Source organism: Dacryopinax primogenitus (assembly GCF_000292625.1).
Source record: "Dacryopinax primogenitus strain DJM-731 SS1 chromosome Unknown DACRYscaffold_10, whole genome shotgun sequence".
Classification (NCBI taxonomy): domain Eukaryota; kingdom Fungi; phylum Basidiomycota; class Dacrymycetes; order Dacrymycetales; family Dacrymycetaceae; genus Dacryopinax; species Dacryopinax primogenitus.
In genome coordinates this window covers 341709-360147 of record NW_024467207.1, presented here as the reverse complement: position 1 = coordinate 360147, position 18439 = coordinate 341709, and the positions used below count along the sequence as shown (strand labels likewise).

The 18439-nt window shown below is 53.3% G+C and overlaps 8 protein-coding genes across 8 annotated transcripts; 4 read left to right on the top strand and 4 right to left on the bottom strand.

Annotated features, from left to right (window-relative positions):
- Positions 1 to 407: 407 nt before the first annotated feature.
- Positions 408 to 909, top strand: DACRYDRAFT_22526 (uncharacterized protein; the record flags this gene model as incomplete). The annotated part of the gene is made up of 1 exon (XM_040772848.1): positions 408 to 909. A coding segment is annotated over exon 1 (416 nt), but the record flags the coding sequence as incomplete, so codon positions are not given.
- A 1907-nt stretch (positions 910 to 2816) lies between these two features.
- DACRYDRAFT_22525 (uncharacterized protein) lies at positions 2817 to 4633 on the top strand (the record flags this gene model as incomplete). The annotated part of the gene is made up of 4 exons (XM_040772847.1): positions 2817 to 4089; positions 4141 to 4286; positions 4336 to 4438; positions 4489 to 4633. A coding segment is annotated over exon 1 (1261 nt), but the record flags the coding sequence as incomplete, so codon positions are not given.
- A 200-nt stretch (positions 4634 to 4833) lies between these two features.
- Positions 4834 to 6581, top strand: DACRYDRAFT_22524 (N2227-domain-containing protein). The gene is made up of 9 exons (XM_040772846.1): positions 4834 to 4957; positions 5008 to 5239; positions 5290 to 5498; positions 5550 to 5632; positions 5683 to 5788; positions 5836 to 6099; positions 6151 to 6223; positions 6274 to 6380; positions 6438 to 6581. Exons 1-9 carry the CDS (start codon positions 4862 to 4864, stop codon positions 6534 to 6536), a joined length of 1269 nt encoding a protein of 422 aa, XP_040628271.1. The 5' UTR covers positions 4834 to 4861; the 3' UTR covers positions 6537 to 6581.
- Positions 6582 to 6669: 88 nt separating this feature from the next.
- Positions 6670 to 8585, top strand: DACRYDRAFT_116549 (uncharacterized protein). The gene is made up of 7 exons (XM_040770223.1): positions 6670 to 6734; positions 6788 to 7321; positions 7381 to 7592; positions 7644 to 7759; positions 7807 to 7900; positions 7952 to 8329; positions 8378 to 8585. The coding sequence occupies exons 1-7, from the start codon at positions 6722 to 6724 to the stop codon at positions 8495 to 8497; spliced, it is 1467 nt and encodes a 488-aa protein (XP_040628270.1). The 5' UTR covers positions 6670 to 6721; the 3' UTR covers positions 8498 to 8585.
- On the bottom strand, positions 8569 to 10248 carry DACRYDRAFT_67267 (sugar transporter). Its single transcript, XM_040775840.1, has one exon. The coding sequence runs from the start codon at positions 10204 to 10206 to the stop codon at positions 8689 to 8691; it is 1518 nt and encodes a 505-aa protein (XP_040628269.1). The 5' UTR covers positions 10207 to 10248; the 3' UTR covers positions 8569 to 8688.
- A 1192-nt stretch (positions 10249 to 11440) lies between these two features.
- On the bottom strand, positions 11441 to 12622 carry DACRYDRAFT_100332 (NADP-binding protein; the record flags this gene model as incomplete). Its single annotated transcript, XM_040767443.1, has 6 exons — positions 11441 to 11644; positions 11703 to 11847; positions 11927 to 12019; positions 12065 to 12309; positions 12359 to 12531; positions 12577 to 12622. The coding sequence occupies 6 exons, from the start codon at positions 12620 to 12622 to the stop codon at positions 11504 to 11506; spliced, it is 843 nt and encodes a 280-aa protein (XP_040628268.1). The 3' UTR covers positions 11441 to 11503.
- A 510-nt stretch (positions 12623 to 13132) lies between these two features.
- Positions 13133 to 15704, bottom strand: DACRYDRAFT_22523 (acetate--CoA ligase). The gene is made up of 6 exons (XM_040772845.1): positions 15422 to 15704; positions 15214 to 15363; positions 14651 to 15157; positions 14406 to 14599; positions 13633 to 14355; positions 13133 to 13582 (listed from the first exon to the last, which is right to left on the bottom strand). Exons 1-6 carry the CDS (start codon positions 15578 to 15580, stop codon positions 13297 to 13299), a joined length of 2019 nt encoding a protein of 672 aa, XP_040628267.1. The 5' UTR covers positions 15581 to 15704; the 3' UTR covers positions 13133 to 13296.
- Positions 15705 to 16167: 463 nt separating this feature from the next.
- DACRYDRAFT_116545 (uncharacterized protein) lies at positions 16168 to 18407 on the bottom strand (the record flags this gene model as incomplete). Its single annotated transcript, XM_040770222.1, has 7 exons — positions 16168 to 16428; positions 16504 to 16831; positions 16893 to 16997; positions 17051 to 17399; positions 17446 to 17557; positions 17609 to 18194; positions 18250 to 18407. 7 exons carry the CDS (start codon positions 18405 to 18407, stop codon positions 16168 to 16170), a joined length of 1899 nt encoding a protein of 632 aa, XP_040628266.1.
- Positions 18408 to 18439: the final 32 nt, after the last annotated feature.

Here is an 18439-nt window from a genome sequence, read left to right as displayed (position 1 = left end):
AGAAAAGCTTATTAGCGACCGTCTAAGCTGATGTATGCAGGTTCGATGCGCCTAGACGCGACTAAAGCTGCTGAAACAAACACGCCAAGAGATGTTCAGTCGCTTTTCAAATTGTTCAGGGCTGTGCCGGCGAGGCTCCAGTCAGCGGTGGACTAGACCCCAGCCACCCCAAGACAGCTATTTTCCCGTTTTGGAAAGGCCTCGAGTGTAAGACTGCGAGACAATGAGTTGGGCAGAGGGTCAACGTAGCACACGACTGTGGTTCTCGTCATCAGATGGAAAACCTACTGGTTGGAATTCTATGCGCGTACCAATACTATGGATCACAAATCACATCAGCTATTTGCCACCACCGAATCCATGGTTTACTATAACCATCACGGTCCGAATGTTTACCAAGGCGTTGATTCTGCTGAGCACCTCTGTCGAGGGGATGGGCTTGACTAATGGGAATACCGAGTGGCTGCTTCGTTGTTCCCATGTTCTCAATCGGCGCATCGCAACCTATATCCAACCAGCCGGGGAATTCCGAGCATGTGCGAAAAACGTGAAGATAGGAAATAATGCATACCAGACCCTAACCGGGATTGTAGTATTTATCCGGAACCAATCATATTGCCTGGCCAAACACGAGGAGGTCAGAGGCTTCCGAGGACCACCGAAACTCTTCTCCATTGCCTGCATAGGACACGTACGCCGAGATGGGCCGGAAAGCTTGACTACAAAGCATCTGTACAGAACAGGAGAATGTGGGTCTGGCCGCGACACGCGCCGATTGGTTTGCAGTGCGCTGGCAGATCTCCTAAAAGCCGGTTCGGGTTCAAGAGAAGCCGGAAAGGGCGCGAATGATTGATTCTGCATCAGCGCAACCGCTGTGGGGCTAAGATAATCGGTAGTGGTGTAATCGCCCAAGCCCGGATGGGGGCGAGTGCAGTGAAGCTGATTGCATATATCATCATGAAACCGCTGAAATGCACCGCTTACCGCCGCGTAACAGACACCTTCACGGCGAGCAGAGATAAACAACCAAGGACGACTGGTACTGCGGACATAGAAGAGGCGCACTGCGCGCCCAGGTCTATGTGCCTCTTGTAGACGAAGTCATGGGACGCATAAGTGCGTGCGCGCAGGTGCATCTTAGAAGATGGTGCCGTAATACCGGGAAAGGTGTGTGTCGCGGCTGTGGTTGACGCGTGAGAGCACTGGTTCGTATGGAGCGCAGATCGCACCACTAGGAGATGATATTTAGAATGGATATCCAGGTAGTTCATGATAGGAGAGCAGGGGACTGTATAGTTCGGGATGAAGAGGTGATTATTGTAACCGGAAGAAAAGGGGGAGGTAAACAATGGAAAAGCGGAAGGGCAGTGTTCGGGGTCCTGGGTGATAAAACGAAAAGGAATGGATAACCGTATTGGGCCTCGTGGTGTCCGCACCACTCGTTCTCTTCGCCTCACAGCACACCGCCAGTGCGTCGCTTCCGGCCGCATCTCAACCGGTCGACCTCCTCTTAACAGAGAGGGCGTCCTCGCTTTCTCTTGTCTTCATTACTACTCCATATATACCCAACAAACCTCATGGTCAACACCCCATTATGCACACCTCATCCTATCGTCACCCTATCCCAACACTTTATACCCCTCCCTCCTCTCGACCTCGATCAGGGACTCCCTCTTCCTCCTACATGGCATCTGCTGCTGGCGTATCCCACTCCCAGGAACATTCACCGACCTATGGCAATGACTACGTCAAAGAAGCATTGGCTGAGGTGGACCGTGTGCAGGTGATTGCAGATGTGGCGAGGAAGAATGGTGACTTCGAGAAAGTGTATCGCAACTATGTCAAGGCTGCCACCATTATTCGTCAGCTGTTGGAACCCGAGTACGAGCGGAATATGTCCGATCGTCTGAGGACTAGCCTCATCAGGGTGAGTTAGAGTTGGTATCAGAGGGACTTCACCAGATATGGGCGAAAGCCTAGATGATGTTGGGTGGGATGACAAGGTTATGGAAAGAAAATCGGCTGTTGGCCGCATTCGCAAGCGAGGGTATCCGTATGGGGCATAAATGTGCACGCACAGACTGCTCCCTCATCACCATGAGATCGGTGCATATATTGTCCCATGTTTTATTGTGCTCTTGACGAACTTACTAAGCCTTTTCTTTTAGACCATCAACGGTCTCGATAAGTGGTTGTACGAGTACGACAAATCACCCGAACGCCGACATGACCGCGTCCACGAGTGGGTCCCAACAGAGAGGATAGATGGTTCCCCTGCGTTCGATGCACGCATGCGTCGCGACGAAGTCGAGGCTCGTGCACGTGTACGAAGTGACAACAATCGGGACCATCTGCGAGAGAAGAATTTACTCGAAGGAGATGACCACGACATGGAGCGCATGCAGGCCAAGGAGATGTTGAGGGAGAGAAAGGAGGCCGAAGCCAGTGAAAGGGCAGACATGAAGAAGAAACGCGACAGGGAACGCGGTCGAGAGCGGAAATCGAAATTGGAAGGAAGACGAGACTATATGCCTGGAGGAGACGACTCCTTTGCCGACTTTCCTGCCTCCTCTTTTGCTCCCCCTCCGGTTTCGACCGCGTCGTCGGACGCAACTATTCGCCGCGAGAAGAGCGTGAGCCGCAAAGCGTCCCTCCGCGGTGGCAAGGAAAACGTTGATTATGTTCCACGCTACTCACTACACGACAGTTGTAGCATGCCTAGCCAACCTATCCCTCCTCTCACACCAGATAAGACCCCCGAGCAAGCAACGGATGGCTCAAAGGACTCGACACCACAATACCCACCGCATATATCCGATGAATCCTATATGCGCGGTCGTTCTCTTGACCATGATCCTGTGCGCCGTGCTGCACCTCGCGGTGGAAGCGCCATGCCTTCTCCTCCGGAAGAAAGGACGTCCTACAGCGTGAAGGTCTCCCGCCAAGCACCAGCAACAGAGCAGAACCAGTTGTTGCAGGACCCTCCCCTACCAATAACTGCACCGCAATGGGAACACGAAGCCTGGGTGAAACGCAACGGGCCGAAGCTGCCACAGCGTGTTGCAGCTTTGACAGGAGCCGGCAGTATGCGGCAGTCATCGGGTGCGGGGGACGACAACCCGTTTGTCGTCCGCGGGACTCCTCCAACTTCCTCTTCCCGTTCGAAGGAGCGGTACACCGAGAGTCCTAAAGCAGCCGAAGCGGCGCTCGACCCCGGCGCACATCATCTGAGTCGCCGAGCTTCTAGCTCTCAACGTGCTTCCAGTCTACCGGTGGAAATGCCTTCATCTGGAAAATCGACGCCTTCAGTGAAGACGCCGGTACGAGGCTCGACTGTGCCAACAACACTCCCCAGCCAGAAACTCTCCCCTGTCGGCATGGCATGGGATGCTGTTCCGGCTTTGAAATCCCCCCCGCTGACCGGCTCTAGATCAAGAGCCTTGGGTCCGCATCGTCACGACTCTCTGCGGGACAGCAATCCCGTCACCCCGAACCGCCAACGCAGTGGATCCACTTCTGAAGTATCTCCTGCTCCAGCAGGCACGGTGAAAGGCAGGGGCGAAGCGTGGACCGCGCACAAATATTCCTTCCCTCATCAGCAATCGCCGTATGGCAAATCCAAGGACAGTGGCACACCGTTGCTATCGAATTCCGTCGATCGTAAAGTCATCAAACCCCCTGAAGACTCTGCTCTATTCAACAGCAGTCCTGGCGATCTTGTCAAGATGCCCCAAATGCCCTTTGGAGCTGCAGCACCGCAAGATCCAAACTACTGGCGCCTGCCATCCTATGAGCGACCCGTGCAACTTCAAATGCCGCCTCCCAGATACGGATCATCCAGGCTGCGAGCTGTTCACCTCCCAGCTAACTACATGACATCTTTCCTTGAAGGAATTGCCGGCAACCGAAGGGCTGGTCTCGAAACGGTTGCTCTTTTACTTGGAGTTCTGGACAAAGTAAAAGATTGTTACTGTATCACTACTCTTCTTTTTTCCCCTCAATCTTCTCATCCTCAACAAGCTCGTATCACTGACGAGGAGGTGGTCGTGGATTACTGTGAGAGATTGGGTGCAGAAGTGGTGGGAGTAGTAAGCGATGTCGCTTTGAGATCAAGACTATCACACTGAATTCTATTGACAGATGCATTGGAGTTTTGCGGGCCCTAAGAGCGCTGTGAATTCGTTCACTGGCTCTGATCTACATATGCTCTATCGATACCAAAGCGTTATTCCTGAGACCATCGGAGTTGCAGTGACGACCCGCCCCGAAGATGCGGGCAAGGCAGTGTACGTGCCTGTATGTCCATGAAAAACATTCATCTGACAAGCTATACAGGCATCTTATGCGTGCTCTCAGTGCACAGGCAATGCAAGACATTGCTCACTGCAACGATGACACGCCATATCACTTCCACGGCGAAGTGCACGAGGTTTTCGAGGTACGCCATTCCGATCACGCTCAGCAAACATGACACTGAGCGCTATGCAGTCCCGTCCGCGTGGCAATCTCATCCATGTAGCTGTTGACGACAGGTTGCTGCTTCACGTGGAAGATCTGCGCACATGATATCCATCAGTCATGATACCAATTCCTCTCAGTCTCACAGAAGCTCGTGGACACTTAGGTCGAACAAACTAATATGGATGTGTTCCTGTACCATGCACACGACTTTCACGAATATGTAGAATAGCATATTGCAATGGATACGATTTTTTGCTTGACGCATATGTTACCTGTATTCAGATAAGCGTTCCAGATAGTGAAACGTCAAACTCATCGGTATATCACTCGCCCGCCCATGCAGACGGTGTAAGGGTCTAACGCTCCCCAGTCGTCAGTTTTGGACGTTGCCGTCGTCAACATGTCCGGCCACGGCCCGTCGGCTGAAGACGTGCAAGAAGAGCAAGCACATTTCCGCCAGGTGGTAACGACCTTCCGACAATACAGGCAGTATTCAGTACGCACCCTATCATACCTCCTACGCTATCTCACCGTGCATGCTTGCAGTTGTCGGCAAACATCCGTCGCCGAAAGGACTTCTACTCGCTACCCCTTCCGCACCAGAAGCTGCTTCGAGAGGTTGGGTGGTACCAGAAGCTAGGAGATGTGGACGATGCTATCCTAGTCAATGCAGACTTCTTGGAGCAGATCGTGGATGATACAGAGATCTTTGCTGGGTCTGTCGACGATCTGGAGGAAGCGTCAACGGGCGGCGAGCAGGAGGAGGCGAGTTCGTCTGGTGAGTAGGCGCATGATGTTTCCATCATCCTTTCTGAATAATGTATGCAGATGCTCACCCCCATGCTGAACACACGCACGAACATGGCGCCCATGGGCACTCGCATGGCAGACACTCGCACGGACACGCGCACACACACGAGCGTGTGGTTGGCAGTTCCTCTGTGCCCGCCCACGAACACCGGCAGAAGGTGTCCGAACCGGATATGGATAAACTGAGGAGTACGTTGAAGCAGTTCGTGAGGGATTGGAGTGCCGAGGTATGCACTCTATGGGGTGTGTTGGTAAGTGGGTGGCTGACTGGAGTGCAGGGAAAGAAGGAAAGGGATGAACAGTACGAGCCGATTTTGCAGGCATTGGAGGAGCATTTTAAGGATATACCGGAGGATGGTCGGTCAGTGTATGCATTCCAGTCTAAGCGTCTGTATATAACCCGGCAAGCAGGTCCGATATTCAAGTTCTCGTACCTGGTGCGGGATTGGGTCGATTGACATGGGAGGTCGTTAATCGCGGATTTTCGTGTCAGGGCAATGAATTCTCCTACTTTATGGTGAGGGTTCTTTTACTTCCTGTCTTGTCGACTTACAGCGGTATCAGCTTCTCTCGTCCTTCTTCATGCTCAACCGGTCCCCGGAGACCAATAAATGGACAATATACCCTCACATCCACTCCCTGTCTAACCTTCAGAGCGAGGCATCTCTTCTGCAGCCCATCATGATTCCGGATGTACTCCCTGGAGAGCGAAAACAAGGACCTGATTTTTCGCAGGTTGCGGGTGATTTCGAGGAAGTGTACGGCTTGGGAGCCCGAGATCAGGCGGAGGCGTGGGACGCTGTCCTTACGTGCTTCTTCATCGATACGGTACATCATTCCATCTTGATTCTTAACAAAACCTGATTATTCTGGCTATAGGCGAAGAATATTGTCTCATACCTGGAGATAATACGGCATCTCCTAACGCCGGGAGGAGTCTGGATTAACTTGGGTAACCGCACCTCCTCCAAATTAGGTTCGGTTCTAAGCTGGATGTTTTAGGTCCTCTTCTCTGGCACTTCGAGAACAACAGCACAAAAGACGTATCTATAGAATTGAATCTAGCTGAAGTTAAGGTACTTGCAGAGAAGATGGGGTTCAAGATCGAGGTTTGTGGTTCGCTCATTTGTGTCCAAAAACAAGTCTTGACTCGGTTCGGTTTATAGAACGAAAGAATGATTGAAACAACCTATGTTGGTCATGAGGATGCAATGCTTCATCATGTGTACAATTGCGCATTTTGGACCGCTACAAAAATCAAATGAATGTAATTGTAGATAGTTTATAGAGACATCGAATTCACAACATCCACTCAAAGTAGTGTTGAAAAACAAGTGACGCGATACCGTGAATCCTGGTGGCGGACTTTCGCGTCGACAACGCGCAGACTTCCGTCAACGACCACCATTGTTCTTCGAGTTCCTCACTGCTCTCCAACCTCTGGCCAACGATGTCAGTATTTGGTGAGCGACGACACCATAGAATGAAGACATTGAATGCTTAAATTTTGCTTCAGGTCAACCACTTGGATCGACTCAACCTGCAGCAGGGACGAACGCGTTCGGGCAGCCTGTTCAACAACAACCTGCAGTTGCTGTGTTCGGTCAACCACAGCCGACGACCGCCGGAACTGGGCTATTCAGTCAGCTTCAACCACAACAGATTACCCAGCAGCCTCCTAGTTTGTTGAGCCGACTTGGAGCTGCTACCACTACTTCAACCTCAACACCCGGATGGGGTCAACCGAGCACGAGCACGCAGCCTGCAGCTGGGACGGGCAGTTTGAGCCCATTTAGTAACTTCGCTGCGAAACCTGCCGCGACTGGGTGGGGCCAATCCACCAACACACAAGTACCGACGTTCTCCCTGCAGCCTCCAGCCGGCCAAACTCAGCAGGGAACCAATACGTTCGGCCAGCCTTTGTCTTCCTTTTCGCTTAGTGGCAGCACCCAACAACAACAACAGCCATCTACGTTCGGTACTCTCGGTCAGCAGCAGCAACCTCAGCAACAAAAGCCTGCGTTTCAATGGCCCGCAGCCGCCACGTGGGGTGAGCGGCTGTCTGTCAACAGTCTCTTATCACAGTTGCTCATTCACCTTTTTTTGCAGGGCAATCCACCCTCGGTCAATCGCAACCTCAGCCGGCTCAGCAGCAACCCTTAGGCGTATCCCAGCTCAGCATCCAGCCTGCAAACCCTCTGTTGGCTTCCCGCAGCACTGGGCTAGTTGGTAGGCTACACCAACCAGAGAAGACGCTTGAGCAGAGGGCGACTGAGATTGCGGAGGCGTGGAACCCGCAGTTGACAAAGTGCAAGTTCAGAGTGCGTCACTCCCATGTTCGATCTCTTGGCTGTGCACTGAAGTTCGCCTAGCACGTCTTCTACAATGTACGGACTGCGCAAGAGATGGGCGTAGATCCTGCTAGACCAGCGAACGTTACCGAGGAGGAGTGGCAGAACGCACTGCGTATGAATCCTGATCCTCAGAAGTGCGTACATGCAGCGCGGACGAAGCTGTTGTCCTGATGTGAGACAGCCTATACCCTGTTGTTGTGTCTGGATATCATGCCCTCAGACAACGACTGTTTGAGCAGGCGCAAATGGCCAACGCTCAGACTGTTAAACTAAAAGTAAGCTTGAGTGCTTCCAATCTCATACAGAACTAATCTTGGCCCCGCCAGCAACTAATCGAAAAGATCGACGAACGGAAGAAACTGTACTCCCTGCAATCCTCCGTCCGGATCCAGCAATCTCAGCTCATCGAGACGTACCTGCATCATCGTATTCTCGCTATCTCTGCTCGTCTGCACCTGCTCATGCCCGATTTGCGAACCAAGCCCATTTCTCCCGAGGAAGAAGCTTTGGCCACTGCCCTCCAGTCCCTAGACGCGGAGATGAACAGTGGCACAGGAAGTGGGCGTATGAGAGGAAAGGTGAACGAACTTTGGACAGCGCTAGGAGCATACAAAGCCATGAAAGAGAGAGATATTCGTGACGGGGGCAAGGATTCCCGCGAGTGGGTCGTGGCCGATGAGCAAGGCTTTGAGGATATGAAGCGGGTATGTGAAGCTAAATTCCATTTAGGCAACACGTACTCATTTGAACAGGTTCTGGGAGATCAATATCGTGCGCTGGAATATATCACCAAGCTTCTTGCAGTGGATGACTTCGATGTGGATCATATCAGAGCAGAAGGGTATGGGATCCGGAGTCCGACACAGAGCTGAAGATCTGCATACAACGGCGTTTGCCATCTTTGTATTGATTCTCAACTTGATAACTCATACCTTGTCCCACGACATGAATACCTAATAACCGTACAGTTTCGTAGAGTGCATCAAGATATACTAGACTAGTTCAGCAGTGAGGGTAAAACCAAGGAGTATTATGAAACATTATGTTTGGCAGTCACGCCCTGTTACACCTGTTCCGTTAGAGCCTCTTCCACTTTGGTTTCAATCTTGTTCCCGTGGTGGAATGGGTCAACCACAGTTGACGCGAACTTCCTAGCCGGCACCTTCCTCTCGAACAGTACATCCAGCTCACCATATGTCCTTCCCTTCGGTTCTGGCAGCCTGAAATAGCACCAAACCAAACACAAGAAGCAACTACCACCCCAGAAGAATCCTGCCTTGCCTTTCCAGTTCCACGCAGAGGGGTTGAACATGTACGGGGCGAGGACAGAGACGACAATACCGACGATGTTATATACGTTGCGAGAGATAACAATGCTCTTGGCGCGGAGGCGGGTACTTGGGATTTCCGCGACAAGGGAGTAGCACACGGGCCCGACGGTCGAGTCGTAAATGAAGGTATACACAAGGACTAACGAGGCAAGCGCCCACTTTGCCGCGTCTGCCGTGCCGAGCGCGAGGAAGCCAACGACGAGCATGAGCACGGTCATTACCGCGAGTCCCCCGATGTAAAGCGTTCTTCGCCCGAACCACCCCATCAAGAACCAGCTAGATATCGTGCCTACCATGCCGATCGCATACATAATGATGCTGAAGTCGTAGGCGAAGTCGGTCGCGAGGCCCGCCTGCTCGAAGAAATACGTCGAGTATGACATGAATACGTTCCCGCACAGAGTTTGGATCGCCCATGTTACTGCGCCGATTTCGCTCCTACGCAGATCACTGCCCTTGAAACAATCCCAGTAGGACGTTCCCGCTGTGATCTCCCTCTCATGCTCATTTGTATAAATCATCATCGCCACGGTGGCGGACGCATCAAATGGTACGCCGGATGATTTGCGTGTGAGCCGGCGGAGGACATGTTCGGCTTCAGCGACTTTTCCGTGGCGGACAAGCCACCAAGGCGATTCGGGTGCGAAGAACACGCCGATACAGATGAAGACAGGCCAGACCCACTGGATGGCGAAGGGGATACGGTAGGCCCATTCGTCCGTTCTGCTGAGTAGGGCACGCAGGATGCCCGAGGATATGAGTTGGCCCAGTACCCAGCACAAATTCACGTATGTTGTCAGGTAAGCGCGCAGCACGACTGGGCAAACTTCGGCAGCGTAGGCAGTGGTGAGCGTCTGGAAGACACCCCAGGGGATCCCGCATAGAATCTCGCCAAAAAGAAGGGCGGTAGTATTGGGTGAAAATACGTTAATGAAAATGAACCCGATGACTGCGATCAAAGAGGCCATCATCACCTTGCGATAGCCGTAGTGTTCGGAAACGATGCCGTTGATGAAAAGGCCAAGGATCTCGCCGATCTGGGCACCATTCGACAGGCCGGATTGCCACGCCGCGGTTACTTGATAGGAACCATCGGACTGGAGGACGCCATACTTGCGCGCAAATTGGGGGTAGGCGTAGAACGAGCCGAGGAGATTTGTGTCGTAACCTTCCATGATGACGGCGGTGGAAAGAAGGATGGACCAACCAATCGCCTTCGGGTACAAGCGAACCGCCTGACCAAAGGTCATCTTGTGCTCAGCTACCGTCGCAGCCGCTGCATCGATAGCGATACCAGACAGGTCGGGAGGGATTGTTTGGGAAGTTTGCTCGTCTTTCTCGCCTTCCATGTGCGGACTGTTGGGTTGTTCATCTGGCTGCATCGCAACGATTCCAACAAGGTCATCCTGTTTAGTGGCCATGGCAGAATTCTGGGAATCGACTCTTCTAGCGGGGAGAGTGTGAGTGAAGAATACAGATAAAGGTAAATGAATGACCTCCAAGGTTATTGACTGGCTGTGATGTTCGTTCTATTGCAAGAGAGTGGGAAATTTCTCGTTTGGCGGACGAGCAACACCTGCCGATTTGCCCATGTGACACCTGTAATGTACCTCAGTCGTACGCCGACACCTTGGAATTATTCTAACGCTCACTAGGCGATCAAAATCAACATATGATTCGGAAATGTCGGCGAATCCCGAGGTTCAAGGACCGCTCGCAATCACAGCCTTGTGCGCACTTGTCTACGTCAAAAGAGGAGCGGCAGCTAGCAGGACGCTCATGACAAGGTGCCATAACATATTCTTGCAGATTCTGTCCTCTTTGGTGGCACTATTGACCACGTGAATCGGACGACTTGCCATAGTGGTGACAGGAGAATGAATGCACCAGAATTGCATCAGCGGTCTAACTTCTCGGCAAGCACTCATCAGCGTCTTGTAGTCTTTTGATGTAGTTCACCGAGCCGCTCTCAATACAGGGATACTGGTCGCAGCTTGGCTGGAGTGCCATTTGACCACGGGCCAACAAACAAGAGACACGCAGAGTGTACGCTTGTAATAGGGACTGAGACGTGATATCATGGTGAGGAACCTAGCCGGAAAATCGTCCGGAGCCGAATCCGGCGCTTGTAAGTGTTCTTTGGTCTTTTCAGGTATGGTACGTATGCTCCTGCAGGACTCCAAAGCGATCACTCGAGGCCGATGACCAAACCCGCATAAGGCTTGAGGTGTAAATATAAGCTGAAGAGCCTCTCATGGATACCTTGTCAGTTATGAGCAATCACAGGCAGGGATAACAGGTTTTCCGACTGTCCTATTGAGAATCTTTCGCCGAAATCTCCGGATCAGAAGGCCACGCCGTCTCAGTAAGTTGCGGACTTCCTGTTATAGCTATGCCCTTCAGATCCAGCACTGAACGGCACAACGGATATATCCCTTACGTGTAGCTCTGCCACCATTTAATATATCGAGTCCGTGTTTGAGTGGTGTTCTGATCTAATTGAACATGCTAGCCTCGAGCAGTACAATCTATCGCCGGTCGGTAATACTAAGCCGTATTCATCAAGGCAACGACATGATCCTTCACGTAGTCCTCAAAGGTGTGGAATTGAACACCCGCTTTGACGAGGATATCAGGAGGGATACTTCCAGGGTAGGTGTAGTATCCGTCTGCTTGCCATTTGTACAGCTGATATCAAGATGAGCTTCAACATTGTCTAGTACGAATGGGAGGAGGGAGGACGTACAGGAATGGTAGGAGGGAACGCCGTGTCAGTCGCGACGTAATCAGTCTGTTTGCCCGTCACTGTCCGCTCTGTCAGTGACCAAACACAGTCATATCCACATTTCATACCGCGTTGAATAGTCTCTGCCATCTCCTTCCCGGTGATCCTGTACGAGCAAAGCGGGATAACCTCCTTCGTGAGTTCTTCCTTCCAACCCGGCTCTTCCCACGTCTTTCACCACGTACGTGCAGGTGAGCACGACGTCTGGCGCTGCGAAAGGATACAGAACGTGCCATTTCGACGGGTCGGACTTGTCTTGCTTCAGCTGGTGCGGAAGGCTGAGAGCGGTCAGATACATCCATGCGAGCAAGGCGCATACTCACTTTTCAGCAAAGCCGCCAGTGCTGAAGATCACACTCGGCTGGCCGGAAGTTGCGATATACTTGTCCACCTCGGCCTTCTCGTCAAATGCACGAACTTCGGTATGTTTGCCCTTGGACGTCTCCCTCGCGCTGGGCAGGGACGACCAGATAAAGAGAGAGACGTTGTTGGCCTTGCAGGCGTCGACCATGTTTCGTCCCATATCGGTCTCGCTATCAGCGGTGTGGGATATTGTCAGCCCAAATACCTGCTGAAGGTCAGCGGATAACTCCCAGCTCCATCAGTTATGGACCGACAGCATATGCGCCTTGGAACGCCCTGATCAACGACCCCTTGTCGTTCGGGTAGGCTTCGACAACCTCCACACCCAGGGCAGCAAGAGCCCTCGAAGACGGAGACGCAGGATCACGCGTGAGAGCGCGGACAGCGTACCCTCCATGGTCAAGAAGGGCGCGGACGACCGAGCCCCCTGCATGAGGTTGAGTACTTTTCGTTCGTGAGAAGAAGATCGTACCTTGCTGGCCAGTAGCGCCACAGACAACAACGAGTTTCTTAGACATGATAGTTCGCAGTTCAATATCGGCTTTTGCAGAGTACGAGTCCTGTGACTGGTTGGTTGAACTTCCTCTCCCCCAGACGTCAAGGTATTTATACGTACCCAGGTACAGATGACTCCAACAGATCAGATAACATGTTTCTTCTTCAAGTCATAGTTCCTAGCAAGGCAGGTGCCGGTAGACCAACGCCGAATCGGCGGACCCACGCATCCAGACGTCATGGGCCCAGGCAGAAGTTGTCTCAAAACAAGATAGATCTCATTCCAGAGAGATATAACTCCCGATCTCCAGACACAAGCAGGTCGTTGTTGTTGTGCCCGGACGTCCTACGTGCTCCACCAGAAATCGTGGTGTTGAAGAACGATTTCTGCCAGGGTTTCCGGAGCCGCGTGGAATTCCTAACGAGCCCCTATCTTTCGGAAGCAATCCCTGGATTAATCAGGCCGCGCGAGCTTTTGTTTGCCCGGAACGGCGGAGAAGCGGCTTCCGAAGAGCCACTCATTGACAGACTATTGAGAATATATTTTCTTCTTGTCCTGAGTCAATACACGCCTCGCACTATTCTCTCACTAGAGACCGTAAGGAAAGCCACCACGTAAGAAGGAAGGAAACCATCACAGCAGGGAACAGGAAGCTAGATATGTATACAACCCTCACCCCTGACAACAGTCCGAAGTTCACGCCTTCTTCGCCGCCGTCTTCTTCTGGCTCGCCTCGACCTTCTCCTTGATCATATCCACGACGCTGGGGTCAGCGAGCGTGGACAGATCACCGAGCTGGTCTCCCTCGCCAGCGACGATCTTGCGCATGATACGGCGCATGATCTTCCCCGAACGCGTCTTGGGCAGATCGTTGACGATGTAGATCTTCTTTGGTGCCGCGAACGGGCCGATCACCTTGCGAACCTGGAGAGTGAGCTCCTTCTCGAGGCCTTCCTCGTGCTTCGGGTCGTATTCAAATTCACTGATTTTCAGGGTCAGAAAGTGGGGCCTCGGGGCAGATTGAAAACTCACGGTTTGAGCGTGACGAACGAGTGGACGGATTGGCCGGTCAGCTCATCGGGAGTACCGATGACCGCGGTTTCCGCCACACCGGCGTGCAGAATAAGCGCAGACTCGATCTCAGCGGTGGACAGACGATGGCCGGAGACGTTGATGACATCATCAACACGACCACGAATCCAGATGTACCCGTCCTTATCACGGGCGGCACCGTCTCCTGTGTAGAAGAAGCCCTTGTACGGCTTCATGTACGTCTCGAGGTAGCGCTTGTGGTCCTCAAAGACGGTACGAGCGATGGATGGCCAGGGTGCCTTGAGCGCGAGGACACCCTCGACGTTGTTGCCCTCGAGCAACTTGCCAGACTCGGCGTCGAGGATAACGGCCTCGATACCGAAGAACGGGACGGTCGCCGACCCAGGCTTAGTATCGATAGCACCGGGGAACGGCGTGATGCAGATCGAGCCGGTTTCCGTCTGCCACCATGTGTCGACAATAGCACATTGCTTGCGGCCGACGAAGTCGTTGTACCAGTGCCATGCCTCCGGGTTGATAGGTTCGCCGACAGAGCCGAGAACACGCAGGGAAGATAGATCATAGCCCTCGACGTGGTGTTCACCGAGACGACGGAGTAGGCGGATGGCAGTAGGTGCGGAGTAGAACTGGGTGATCTTGTGCTTGTCGACGGTCTCCCAGTAGCGAGATGGCGTGGGATAAACAGGAGTAGATTCGAAAATACTAGGTGTGTGATCAGATAGATGGACGAGATCCGAAACAACGGAACCCACGTGGTCGTGATACCATTAGCCAAGGGGCCGTAGATAATGTAAGAGTGGCCAGTGATCCAGCCAATGTCGGCCATACAAGCGAACCGATCGTCGGGATGGATGTCGAAGACGTACTTGACCGTCAGAGCAGCGCAGAGAGAATAGCCACCGGTGGTGTGAACGACACCCTTCGGGCGACCAGTGGAACCAGAAGTCTATATGCACCAAATCAGCAGCATATCAATATCGTAAGTCATGCCACTTACGTAGAGAATGAACAGCGGATCTTCCGAGTTCATGATTTCAGGGGGGCAGTAGGCCGGGACCTTCAGGGCGAGCTCGTCCCACCACTTGTCCCTTCCCTCGGTCCAAGGGACCTTGTTCCCAGTCCTCTTAAGGACGAGCACGTGCTCAACCGAAGGGCATTCCTTGATGGCAGCATCAACGATCGCCTTGGTGGCAATCGTCTTACCGCCACGCTTGCCCTCGTCAGTGGTGATGACGACGCGGCTCTGACAATCTTGCACACGGTCGCGCAGAGCTTCTGCAGAGAAGCCAGCAAACACCACCGAGTGGACAGCACCGATACGCGCGCAAGCGAGGAAGGCAGCAGCCGCCTGCCAGGTCATAGGCAGGTAGATGGATACAGTATCGCCCTTTTTGACGCCAAAGTCTTTGAGGATGTTGGCAACCTTGCAAACCTCGCGAAGCAGCTCAGCGTAGGTGACATAGCGCCCCTCACCAGGCTCATCAGCCTCGTAGATGATAGCAACCTGAGTTCAAGCGCCATCAGTAGAGCTTGCAGAAGCATGTGCTCGGCAGAATTCACCTTATCCGGGTGTTTGAACGCCCACCTATCTACACAGTTGTAGGAAGCGTTCAAACCGCCCTCAACGAACCAGGCGACGTCGCCGTGCTCGAAACCACCCGTGCGGACGGTCTTGAAGTCCCTGAACCAGTAGAGGGTCTCCCTAGCCATCTTAAGGCGCATATATGAGCTCACTACTGGGCGAGTTCTGAACTAAGGGTAAACTGACCTTGGCCCACCACTCATCACTGTGCACACCAACGGTCTTAGCGTGCTCCTTCTCGTAATCCTTCCTGTGCGGCCCTACATGCGGCTTGGGGTTACCCTTTGCGTGCATGCGGGGTGCGACGGGGTGTGAGTCAACCTCGTTGGGATCGTGGTGCTCCATTGTTGGTTTCTTTGGTAGCCTGTGTCGTGCGACTGTACAAACCAGATGGTGTGGAGCAAGCAGGGTGAGGTAGGATACGATGCAGGAGGGAAGGCAGAGAAGGATGAGGATGAGACGAGGAGGGGGGCGGAGGAGGAGGAGGAGAAGGGATGCGGGGCTGGCACGTCGGTGATGCGGGAGCCTTTGAATGGTTGCGGAAGAGGGGGATGGCCGCATGACGAAGTACAACCCGAAGAGGGCGTGAGAGCTGGGCTGTGGGTCCCCCGTCTCCCCGTTCTAAACTTGCTTCCGCTTGCGGGGAAGACACGCCCAAACGCACCCGTAAAGAGCGACGGAACCGAGCCAAAATGTGACCATGACCGTCACAAGGTACAGTTCATATCCCCCGGTCTGTTCCGACTGGTCCAACGCCATCATCTTCCCTCATCAGAATCTCATACACATTCAACTTTCTCACAGCCACGTCCGGCGTATGAGGCAATTCATCCGATTACCCCGTATGCCGAGCGTAAACAAGTTGACGTCCGCATTGCAACATTGCGGGGCAAAAAGCAGTTTTCATTCATTCTCGCGTCCGCCCGCCTCACTCACAACGATCGTCGATCGGCATTCGCCTCGGCGCATTCCATTCGCTCCCGACTCGACCCGGCGGTCGGGAACCCTTTGGCCCCAGAAACCCTGAGCCGATATGTCATTCCCGACTCTGGGGGTCTGTGATAAGGCACCAACCCACAACCCTGTTCCGCCGAAAGGGGCGCGTCTCTCCGCACTCCGCAACTTTCGCTATCTTCGCACCCCGCCCAGATGATAGCCGCGACGCCCTCGAGCTCCCTCACCCCATTTATTGCCTGTTTTGTCCCACAGTGAGCACACTCTTCGCGAACCCCTTGGCAGCGGGGAAAACAGGAACGACGAACACATACCTGCACGAATAGATTCGGCAGCACGAACACCTCCTCCTGCGCCCATTTACTTACCACCGGCAAAACGCTCGCCAGTCGCGCCCCCTCTGCCCCACCTTTCCCCGCATCGGCACGCCTAAGCCTAGGCTCTAATGCGGAGAAGCACGCCCTGGTCGCACAATCAAAACACTCTCCAAGAACAGTATCCATGTCGGACGTGGCAAGCAGGGATGCCGTCTCGGTAAGGAGATGCTGTAGATAGGGTTCCAGCTCGGGTGGTGAGAGCCCATTTTGAGACAGCACGTAGGATGCATCTGCCGCAGTGGAGGGCAGCAGAATACTTAGGAAACTATCCGCGACCAGTTAGCCTACGTTTCTTCCCGAGATAGTAGAAAAGTATGGCGACATACTTTACTCGTTTCGTCCGTTCTTCTGCATCGAATTCGACGCGTTTCCGCACTTCCTCTATGAGTCTCTCCACCTCTTCCGGTCGCAGCCGTTGTCGGGGTGAAACCCTGCTCGGCATGTCAATGCGTCGAGGCCGAACCGTCTTTGGGGGACCACTCACGGTTCGAAAACGGCCTCGACCGCTTTTCGCACCCTTTCCCCAACCTCCTTCCACCCAACGTGCAACAGCCACCAAGAGAAGGTGAGATATCGTCTTTCAAGTTCAGGGGTCATCCATTCCCTGTCAACGCCTTCCTTCTCCCACTGCTCCGGCCATAGCTGCGACTCGTCGCCGTACATCCATGCATATAGCAGCTCCATGATTGGATCACGGCCAGTAGCACGTGACTCCGCTTCGAGCTGAATGATATGATCAACATATTTCTGTCGACCGAGGACGTTGAGCTGAACACGGGAAAGAAGCGTCAGCAGGGAGGTCGTATAGATGATCGTGAGTAGTCTAGTAAAGGCTGTCATATCATCAGAAGGGGCCCCAAAGCAGGATACATCACATACTCAACACCTTCATCTCGTTCCACAGTTCTGCCTTCGTCTGTCTTCTCACGGGTGGTCTACTCTCCGTCCCGCTAGCCTCGTCGCTGCTCTCGACCGTCACACTCGGGATAAACTGATCCCTCTCAGTTTCTCATCCGAAGATTAACGGCGAAACGCAACGCACCACACCTGATACCTCCCCTTCGCTCCCTCCCGCACTGATCATGCTCCCTGTCATGACGCTTCCCTCCTCCCCGCTGTGGTCCGCGCTTGAGGAATAAGGCGGGCTGTGTCCCCTAACGCTCAAACTGGAGTTCCTTTCAGGCCCCTCTGGCCTTCCAGGGTCAACCACACGTGATGCCTCGAACTGCTGCACCCAGCTCTCTCCACTTTCGGTCGTCGTTGTGGTGACGCTGGCATAACTCTGCTCAAGCAGGACAGGCGGATGCTCGCCCGCTGGTGTAGCACCGGACAAAACAGGCATTATAGGTGCCATGATAGTAGTGTCCACCGCCGGCTGAGGCTGGCGTGGTCGACCCCGCTCAGGCAGAGAGGTGGGACTTGTAGGGGAGCCTTGTGATGAAGGACCAACAGAGGAGACAGAGACAGAACTTTCCATGCTGAGTCGGGAAGAGTCTCTCATAGAGCTGAGCTGTTGGGTTATGCGCTCAACATCCATTTCTCGTAGTATGTCTGTAGCAAATGTCGGGAGAAGCGCTTCGACGATAAATGCACAGTCGTCCTGATTCTGTTCGAATCGTTTTCGTAAACTACAAATTCCTTATAGTCAGCTTCCAAAGACGACCCGAGGGTAAAACAGCGTACTTGTTTTTCGCCTCCATATCTTCCATCACCCCTTCTCTCAGTTCAGCAAGCCTGTCGCTTATATACTCCTTCACAACATAGACGCCTGCCGCCACTCCGGCAACCGCACCAATAGCATTCCGCCTCTCATACACATAGTTCTTTATTTTCGTGAACATGTTTTGACCATAAGATGATAGTGAATGTATGG